At 45.4% G+C, this 10,781-nt stretch overlaps 1 protein-coding gene across 3 annotated transcripts in view; it reads right to left on the reverse strand.

Moving 5' to 3' along the window:
* Positions 1 to 10,073, reverse strand: part of PRKAR2A (protein kinase cAMP-dependent type II regulatory subunit alpha) — a 63,174-nt gene extending 53,101 nt beyond the window's left edge. The window contains exon 1 of one of the 3 annotated variants that reach the window (XM_073230577.1): positions 8,671 to 9,177. In XM_073230577.1, the coding sequence (XP_073086678.1) occupies positions 8,671 to 8,956 (286 nt within the window). In that variant the 5' untranslated portion in view covers positions 8,957 to 9,177. Of the gene's footprint in view, positions 1 to 8,670 lie in introns of all 3 variants that reach the window. The other 2 variants (XM_073230578.1, XM_073230579.1) reach the window with 2 other exon arrangements.
* Between the last annotated feature and the right edge of the window lie 708 nt (positions 10,074 to 10,781).

Genomic DNA, 10,781 nt, shown 5'->3' on the forward strand with positions numbered 1-10,781 from the left:
TAAACCCAGCAGCATTTTATAAGATCTTTCCACCATGACCGAGTGCGACTGACCCCAGGAATGCAGGGCTCATTCAATACACAAAATTCAGTCAGTCAGTGTAACAAAACACAGCACATTAAAAGAATGAAGAGAAAAGAAACATGTGATCATGTCAACTGACTCAAAAAAAGTGTCTGACAAAATCCAACACCCTTATAGGATAAAAACTCCCACATCCTAGCCAGAGCAATTAGGCAAGAAAAATAAATAAAAGACATTCAAACTGGAAAGGAACAAATAAAACTATTCACAGATGGCACGGTCTTATATACAGAAAACCCTACAGAAGCCACAGGCTGCAGGGCACAAGCTCACGGGAAAAGGTCGGTGGTAGCTGTGTACATCTGCAACACTCGGAGGACGGAATTTAAGAACACAGGCTTTTTTTGCAGAAATGGAAAAGCTGATCCTAAAATTCATAAGGCATTGTAAGGAGTTCTGAAAACCCAAAATGATCTTGAAAAAAAGAACAAAATAGTGGTGATTGTTGCACAAAATAAATGAATGTACTTAATATGCATCAACTGTATGCTTTAAGATGGTAAAATGGTGTATTTTATGTGTATTCTACTACAATAAAAATTATGATTATATACAGAAATATAATGCTTACAGCCTTTTCAATAAAAAAGAATAAGGCAAGAAAAAAGTGAAAGGCAGTTCAGGTAGGAAATAATATGAACAGTGAGATGGTACTAATTACAGCCTAGAGACCAATCCTGCTTATTTTATGATTTTGTGTAATCTCTAGGCCTCAATTTCCTCAACTGCAAAATGGAGAAAACCACAATTCCTACCTTAAAGGATTGGGAGTATTCAACGAGATAATGCCAATAAACCACTGAACACCAATACTGAGAGGGAAGGAAACTGGCTTACTAAATGCTGGCTGTCCTCACCGCAGAGCTGCATGAGTGTTACAATCACATGAAATGTATGCTCGTGACGTGAGGGCACTGGTCTTGATGGGGCACAGAGGCTGTCTGCTGTACACACGTCCAAACCGCACGTTTATGATCTGTGCACCTTTTTGCATGCAAGTGTTACTTCACAAAGTTTACTTAACTGAAAAAGGGGACGGCATAACCTTGTGCAGGTACTTATGTCACTGAATTGTACACCTAAAAATTGTTAAAATGGCAAATTTTGCCTTATGTACATTTTGTCACAATTTTAAAATCAGGGAGAAAAGAAAGGTAGTTTTGGTGATGGCACTGAGAATGGATGGGGTGGAGAAGAGAGGGTGGGGACCTGCCGATGCTCAGCTGTGTCCAGCTGTGGGGAGAAGATGAGAACCCAGAGACTGAAATACAGGGGAGGAAAAGGGGGGAGATGGGGATGGAGAGGGAGAGAGGGTAAAGAATACTCAGGGAGAGAGTCACTCACTGAGGAAGCACAGGCAATGAACTGGATTCTGAAGCTCACCAGCGCCGGAAGGACAGAGAGGAGGCCAGGGGGAGAGTCCCAAGAAGTGGCTCAGCAGCATCAAACCATGGCCAGAACCAGATGCGTGAGCTGCAGGCGTTTACTGGGAAGCGATTCCCAAAATCCCTGCTGCGGCAGTTCTGCCCAGCTCCTATGTTACGGGGTATATTCCGGGCAGTTAAATATGCTGGGGAAAAATCCAGAGAAGTCCACTAAAAAGCTATTAGAACTAATAAACAAGTCCAGCAATATCAGTACGAATTAACTGTATTTCTACATACCAGCAATGAGCAATTAGAAAATGAAATCAAGAAAAAAATTCCATTTACAATAGCACCAAAAGGAATAAATTACTTAGGAATAAACAATAGAAGTGCAAACCTATGAACCTATGCTCTGAGCATACAAAACATGGTTGCTCCTTAATTCGGAAATGAAAGAAAATCTAAATAAGTGGAAAGACATCCCATATTCATAGATCAAAAGAGTCAATACTGTTAAGATAGCAACACTCTCCAAATTAATCTACAAATTCGAGGTAGTTCTTATCAAAATCCCAGTTGGCTTCTTTGCAGAAATTGACGAACTAATCCTAAAATTCATATGGAAATTCAAGGGATTCAAAATAGCCAAAACAATCTTGAAAAGAGTAAAGTTGGAAAACTCACACTTTCTGATTCCAAAGTTACTACAAATATACAGTAATCAAGACAGTGTGGTACCGGCACACACACAGGTCAACAGAACAGGATGGAGAGCTGGAAACAGACTCTCACCCTTGCCATCAACTGGCTTCTACACGAACACCAACACAGTTAAATGGCGAAGAACTGCCTTCCTAATAAACAGTGCTGGAACAACTGATATATCCACGTATGGAAGGATGGACCACCTCACATCTTATATAAAAACAACTTAAAATGTACCAAAGACCTCTACGTAAAAGCTAAAACCATAAGACACTTAGAAGAAAACACAGAGGCTGATCTTCATGACCTTGGACCTGGCAATGGTTTCTTAAATAGGAGTGGAAGCCAAAGAAAGCGAGACATTGGTCTTCACTAGAACTAAAACCTTTTCTGCTTTAAAAGACAGTGAAATAAGCAACCCACTAATGAGAGAAAATATTTGTAAGTCATATATCTGATAAAGGACTTGTTTAGAATATATATAAAAAAACTCTTAAGAACTCAGAAATTTAAAAAAGACAAAAAGCCCAATTAAAAAGCGAACAAAGTGAATTGGTAATAAAAAAACTACCCAAGAACAAACTCCTGGTCCAGACGGATTCACCGCTGAATTTTATCAGACATATAGAGAAGACATAATATCCATTCTCCTTAAAGTTTTCCAAAAAATAGAAGAGGAGAGAATACTCCCAAACTCATTCTATGAAGCTAGCATCACTCTAATACCAAAACCAGGCAAAGACCCCACCAAAAAAGAAAATTACAGACCAATATCCCTGATGAACATAGATGCAAAAACACTCAACAAAATATTACCAGAACAAATTCAAAAATACATCAAAAGGATCGTATACCATGACCAAGTGGGATTCATCCCAGGGATGCAAGGATGGTACAACAGTCGAAAATCCATCAACATCATCCACCACATCAACAAAAGGAAGGACAAAAACCACATGATCATCCCCATAGATGCTGAAAAAGCATTCGACAAAATTCAACATCCATTCATGATAAAAACTCTCAGGGAGAAGCTGAAAGCTTTTCCTGTAAGATCGGGAACAAGACAGGGATACCCACTCTCCCCACTGTTATTCAACATAGTTCTGGAGGTCCTAGCCACGGCAATCAGACAACACAAAGAAATACAAGGCATTCAGATTGGTAAAGAAGAAGTCAAACTGTTACTATCTGCAGATGACATGATACTGTACATAAAAAACCCTAAATACTCCACTCCAAAACTACTAGAACTAATATGACTTCAGCAAAGTTGCAGGATACAAAATTAATACATAGAAATCTGTTGCTTTCCTATACATACTAATGATGAACTAGCAGAAAGAGAAATCAGGAAAACAATTCCATTCACAATTGCATCAAAAAGAATAAAATACCTAGGAATAAACCTAACCAAGGAAGTGAAACACCTATACCCTGAAAACTACAAGACACTTTTAAGAGAAATTAAAGAGGACACAAACAAATGGAAACTCATCCCATGCTCTTGGGTAGGAAGAATTAATATTGTCAAAATGGCCATCCTGCCTAAAGCAATCTACAGATTCAATGCAATCCTTATCAAAATACCAACAGCATTCTTCAACGAACTGGAACAAATAGTTCTAAAATTCATATGGAACCACCAAAGACCCTGAATAGCCAAAGCAATCCTGAGAAGGAAGAATAAAGTGGGAGGGATCTCGCTCCCCAACTTCAAGCTCTACTACAAAGCCACAGTAATCAAGACAATCCGGTACTGGCACAAGAACAGACCCACAGACCAGTGGAACAGGATAGAGTCCAGATACTAACCCAAACATATATGGTTAATTAATATAAGATAAAGGAGCCATGGACATACAATGGGGGAATGACAGCCTCTTCAATAGCTGGTATTGGCGAAACTGGACAGCTACATGTAAGAGAATGAAACTGGATTATTGTCTAACCCCATACACAAAAGTAAACTCAAAATGGATCAAAGACCTGAACGTAAGTCATGAAACCATAAAACTCTTAGGAAAAAACATAGGCAAAAAATCTCTTGGACATAAACATGAGCAACTTATTCATGAACATATCTCCCCAGGCAAGGGAAACAAAAGCAAAAATGTACAAGTGGGACTATATCAAGCTGAAAAGCTTCTGTACAGCAAAGGACACCACCAATAGAACAAAAAGGCATCCTACAGTATGGGAGAATATATTCATAAATGACAGATCCAATAAAGGGTTGACATCCAAAATATATAAAGAGCTCACGCACCTCAACAAACAAAAAGCAAATAAGCCAATTAAAAAATGGGCAGAGGATATGAACAGACACTTCTCCAAAGAAGAAATTCAGATGGCCAACAGACACACGAAAAGATGCTCCACATCGCTTGTCATCAGAGAAATGCAAATTAAAACCACAATGAGATTATCACCTCACACCAGTAAGGATCACCACCAACCAAAAGACAGACAACAAATGTTGGCGAGGCTGTGGAGAAAGGGGAACCCTCCTACACTGCTGGTGGGAATGTAAATTAGTTCAACCATTGCAGAAAGCAGTATGGAGGTTCCTCAAAAAACTCAAAATAGAAATACCATTTGACCCAGGAATCCCACTCCTAGGAATTTACACTAAGAATGCAGGAGCACAGTTTCAAAGACAGATGCACCCCTATGTCTATCGCAGCGCTATTTACAACAGCCAAGAAATGGAAGTAACCTAAATGTCCATCAGTAGATGAATGGATAAAGAAGATGTGGTACATATACACAATGGAATATTATTCAGGCATAAGAAGGAAACAAATCCTACCATTTGCAACAACATGGATGGAGCTAGAGGGTATTACACTCAGTGAAATAAGCCAGGCAGAGAAAGACAAGTATCAAATTATTTCATTTATCTGTGGGGTATAAGAACAAAGGAAAAACTGAAGGAAAAATATAGCAGCAGACTCACAGAACCCAAGAATTGACTAACAGTTACCAAAGAGAAAGGGACTGGGGAGGGTGGATGGGGAGGGAGGGATAAGGGAAAAAAAGGGGGGGTGCATTATGATTACCACACATAATGTAGGGGGTGGGGGGCACAGGGAGGGCTGTACAACACAGAGAAGACAAGTAGTGATTGTACAGCATCTTACTACACTGATGGATAGTGACTGTTAATGGAGTATGTGGGGGGGAACCTGGTGATGGGGGGAGTCTAGTAAACATAATGTTCCTCATGTAATTGTAGATTAATGATACCAAAATAAAAAATATATATATAAATAAAAAAATAAATGAACAAAGGACTTGAACAGACATTTCTCCAAAGAAGATACACAAATGACTGACAAACACATGGAAAGATGCTCACCACCATTAGGGGCTGCAAAGCAGGAGGGCAGTAAGTACTACTTCCCACCCAAAAGGGTGGCTGTGAGAAAAAAGTAAGTGTGGACAAGGATGTGAAGGAACTGGAGCCCTCACACACTGCTGGTCAGAATGTCAAATAGTGTGGCCGCTTTGGGAAAACAGGCTGGCAGTTCCTCAAAAGGTTAAACATAGAGTTAACGTATGGCCCGGCAATTCTACTCCTAAGTGTACATGCCAAAGAGAGTTGAAAACATATGTCCACACAAGAACTTGTTCACATGAATGCTCACAGCAGCATTATTTGTAGTAGTCAAAAAGTAGATACAACCTACATGTGCATCAACTGATGAGTGGGTAAGTAAAATGTGGTACGTCCCTACAGCAACCAAGAATGACACAGTAATATAGGCTATGACACTGATGAACTCTGAGAACATGCTCCATGAAAGAAGTCAGGAGAGAATGACCATATACTGTACAATTCCATTTGTCGGGAATACCCAGGATAGACAGATCTGTGGAGACAGAAGGCAGACTGGGGGTGCCAAGGGTGGAGGGGACATGCAACATCTAAAGGATATGGGGTTTTTCTTGGAGTGATGAGAATGTTCTAGGATCGATGCTGATGGTCACACTTATCTATAAGTATACCAAAACCACTGAACTATACATTTTAAATGGGTGAATTATGTGGTATCTGAATTATATTTCATAAAACTGTTACAAAAAAAAAATGCTGGGAGACCCACAAGTATAAATGTTTCAATGGTGACCACGGAAGTGTCTCAAGTCTGGTGCCAACTGATTATTGCTCTGATGCGGATACAGTCAGACTAACTTAAGTCTGAGCTCTTTAGATCTTCCCAAGACTAATTACTCATTATACCTCACACTGCTATGCTGTTTGATACCAGAACTGTTATGAAAACAAATTAGTAATAGCTAGTAACTTTTCTGACTGCTTCAAATGTCAATTTTATAAACTGAATTGGTGGTTGACTAAGCAGTCCCCTTGGTATATACAGGTCTAAAATTTCTAATTTTAGGTATTTGTGGGCTTATTGATCTAACGTTCCTAATCACTGGAGATGCAATGTGTTTTTGTCTTTTTAAAAACTGTGGTAAAATACACGTTATCCTAAAACTGTTTTAAACATTTAGGTGTACAACTCATGGCATTAAAAACATGTATTGTGCAACCACCCCTCCTACCCAATTTCAGAACTATTTCATCATCCCAAGCAAAAATTCTGTACCTATTAAACAATACTCCCTACTACTTGCTCCCCCAGCCCACTAACCTCTATTCTACTTTCTGTCTCTAGGAATTTGCCTATCTAGGTACCTTATATAAATGGGATCATACAGTATTTGTCCTTCTGTGTCTGGCATATTGTACTAGCATACTGTTCTCAAGGGTCCTCCATGTTGTGGCACATATCAGAATTCCACCCCTTTCTAAGGATGAACAGCACTTCAGTGCATGTATGGACCACATTGCGTTCATCCATTCATATGCTGATGGACGCATGGGCTGTTAATACCTTTTGGCTATAGTGAATCATGCTGCTATGAACATGGGTGTGCAAGCGTTAAGTTCATCTCCCTGCTTTCAATTCCTTTGAGTATACACATAGCAGTTGAGTTGCTTGATCCTACAGTAATTCTGCTTTAACTTTTTGAGGAACTGCCAAACTGTTTTCCACAGCAGTCATTCCTACAGTGATTAGCTAAGGGTCCCAACTTCTCTACATCCTCACCAACACTTGCTACTTACTGTTTTTTTTTTTCTTTCATAATAGCATTCCTCATGGGTGTGAAGTGGTATCTCATTGTGTGCAATGTATTTTTAGTTCATTATCTGTAAATAGTTCACCTTGTGTTGCTTTCTATAATTATACACAGCACAGCCACTTAAGAGATCTAAACAAAAAAATATTTAAATGTATAAAATAAAGCAGGGTTACAAAGATTAAAGTCAACTCAAATTTGAAAAAGATAAAGATGACAAGAAGGAAGATAAAACACAGAACTTGTAAACTCTGTTGTACTCATCTAGGACTAATTTTTATAATGTTTTATTTAAGTAAAAATGGTCGGAAAGCAGATTAGTTTTGTGATTTATACATATGACATTGAATCAAATGTAGAAGTCACAGCTGAAATAAAGCTTTTAAAAAGCATTTATCTTGGGGAGATTGTCCTCACTGTTCCCATATTAGAGGTAAGTAAATCTGAAATCAAATAGGTTTAACAACTTGACATAGACCATAAAGTAAATCCGTGGCAGAGGTTTGGAAAATAACAACTTCTGATTTCCAGGTTTAAGATGCAAAACCTGTAACTCAATTAAGCAATTAAGCCAAGGAAACAGAAGTTTCTACTCTCAGAGTGAATAAACTTAAGGAAGTTGTCCAGACACTGAAGCTTACGATCTGCAAGGGCAACGAACGGTAATTACCTCCCAGCTGGGAGCCTTGAATGTGGATTCACTCAGAGCTAGCTGTTGCTGTCAGTACGATCTAATAACACTAACGTCTCAAACGTTTTTATTGTAGATTTTGGCTGTTCAAAAGGAGGATAATTCTGCTGTTACATTGGCAAAGCCCATGTTGAAGCAACGGGGGAAAATGGAATTGCTGACAGCCTTGCTGAAATGAGATGTAGGAAGAGTCGCTCGTCGCCCTTCCTGCGGCGCACGTGCGAACCGAGGCAGTTACTGTTGCCCTCCCCAACCTGGGGCCACTCCTGTTAGCCAAATACACACACATTCCGGGGCCCACGTTTCAGAGAGCGGACTCGGGGACGCGGGAAAGGGCCCCAAAGCCCTTCGGCAGAGACAAAGCACTACAGCCGCGACGAGACGGGTGCCGCTGCCCTGCGGGGGGTGCGCTTCACCTTCCGAGGTCTCCGTGGGCTTCCAAGTCCCCCAGTCACTGCTCCCAGCCAACCCTTTCCGAAGCCGCCGTCCGGGCACCGAACCCCGGGCGGCGCCAGCGGACAAGAGTCTCCGGCCCGGGCGCGCCCCCCGCCGCGCCGCACGCCCGCCCCTCAGACTCCCGGATCCAGCCGCGCCGCCCCTCCCACCGGGCCGCGCCCCCCCGGCCCCGCCGCGCCCCGGGTCCCCCGCCCGACCCCCAGGCCCGGATCCTACCCAGCAGCCCGCGGGACGGCCCCCGGCCCCGCCTACCATCCAGGTCCTCGTCGTCGGACTCGCTGCCCGCGCTCGCGTCCGCCGCAGGGCCGGGCTCGGGCTGCAGCCCCGCGGCGCCGGCGTCGGGAGGGGCGGCCGGGGGCTCGGCCGGGCAGCGGGCCTCGCGCAGGCGGGTGAAGTAGCCCACGGCGAAGTCGACCAGGTCCGGCGGCTGCTGCCGCAGCACCTCCACCGTGTAGCCCTGCAGCAGCTCCGTGAGCCCCGGCGGGATGCGAATGTGGCTCATGCCGCCGCGCCGCCAGCTCCTCGCGCGCGACCCCGCCGGGCCCTGCTCGCGCCGCCCTCTGGTCCTGAGCGCTTCCGGCCGCAGACCGCGCCGCGTCCGCCGAGCCCGGTGCCGCCCGCCGTCACTGAGCCGACGCGGGCGCGCGGGAGGCGGCCGCGGGGCCGCGTTGTGACGCACGAGGCCGCGGCGCGCCCCTAACTCCCGCGCGGGCCCGAGCGCGTGCGCCGCCGCCGCCGGCCCCAGTGCGCGTGCGCCGCGGCCGCGAGCTCAGGGAGGGGCTTCGCTAACAGCCGCCGCGCTCTTTCGTTCATTCTTTCAACACCCGCTTTCGCCGCCGGTTTGCGGCACTTAGGGGCTCAGCTGTGTGCGGGCGCCGGGACCACGCGGCCTGCGCGGCCAGCTCCGCTGTGCTGTTGGCCCGTGAGGCGCCGGCGCTGGGAAGGCCTGTGGGTCGCAGCGGTGTCGGGGGTACGTTCATTCGGGAGCCGCAGGCAGACCAGGCCGGGACCGCCCACCAGGCCAAACGCGTCCCTTGAGGCAGAGGAGTCAGGCCCAAGCAGGCCCCGCCGGGCCGCCTGGAGCGCCCGGCCCGCACTGCCGGACCGCGTGGCGTGGACCACAGGCCCCGGGGAGGCGGTTAGGCGGGTTGGAGACGCTAGGCTGGTTCCCAAGTTGTCACCTTCACCCACGCCAGGTGGGGGTGGGGGTGCAGACCTTCCTGGGGTGTCCGTGCCACAGCCTAGGTGCTGATCAAAGGCCCAGGGTGCATACAGCAGTCTCCCTCTCCCTTCCCGGCCCAGCCAGCAAGTGACCAGCTATGGGCTGGGTAACCTCAAAGGCATTTGGGGTGGCTAAGTTCCACCTCGTAATTACCCAGTATTAATTAAAATGCTCACTAGGTCCTCTCATTGGCTTGGCACACACCCAGCTCAGAGCGGCTGGGAACTGAGCACGGAATAGAAGCCATGGGTGCAGAGCCCAGCCCAGCTCTAGGCCAGGTAGGCCTTTGATTCCAAACAGGAGTGTCTCCTCCCTAGGCAAGTTCTGTGACCCCCACAACAGTCGCGGACCATCAGCTTTGTGAAGGGAAGTAGTGTCCAACGTGTTCCCTGCTGGGTCCTTATTCACACTTTTGGAAAAGGTTTACTGATGAACGAATAATGAATTTCCACATACCAAGCACAGTCAGTGAAACTGCCCTCCTGCCCTCTCGGAATTAGGATCCTCGTATTCAAACCTGTGCTTCTGACTTTGGAATATGAAGACTTTACTAAACAGGGGCCAGCAAGGGTTGACGGGCAGGTTCCTCAACTCCTCTGCTCTTGAGTGGACTGACCCGAGTTCTTCAGGAGTCGGCCCACACCCGTGAAACCTGGGTGTGACTCCCACTTCATGGCCACACCTGGGGATCTGCCCACTTCAGACAGTCCTACCACCAAACCCTTTAGAAAGGTAAATTCACAGCCCCACTCCCCAGTTATTCCACTCGTCAGGCTGTATGTTTTAAAGAGGGACAGGCACCTGTACAGTCAGGACTCTGACCTCAATTACAAAGTAGGGTAGAAAGGGGCTACTCCAGGGCTGACAGCAGAGCCCAGTGTGGGCGGCTTCTCCCAGTCACTGCAAGGAACCCCCATCAGACTCTGCCAGAAGCAAGCTGGTCCACCTGGTTTGTTCCCAGATGCCCTACAGCTTGGCCATTCATTCATCTAGTAAACATGGCATTCAGGGAATGAGGGCCTGGAGGGAATGAGGGCCTCAGAAACTGGGAACCCCACAGCTGTTCCTCACCTGTCTTCACAGACAAGCTCATCTCAGAATAAGG

This window comes from Manis javanica, chromosome 3, assembly GCF_040802235.1.
Source record: "Manis javanica isolate MJ-LG chromosome 3, MJ_LKY, whole genome shotgun sequence".
In the NCBI taxonomy this organism is placed as follows: domain Eukaryota; kingdom Metazoa; phylum Chordata; class Mammalia; order Pholidota; family Manidae; genus Manis; species Manis javanica.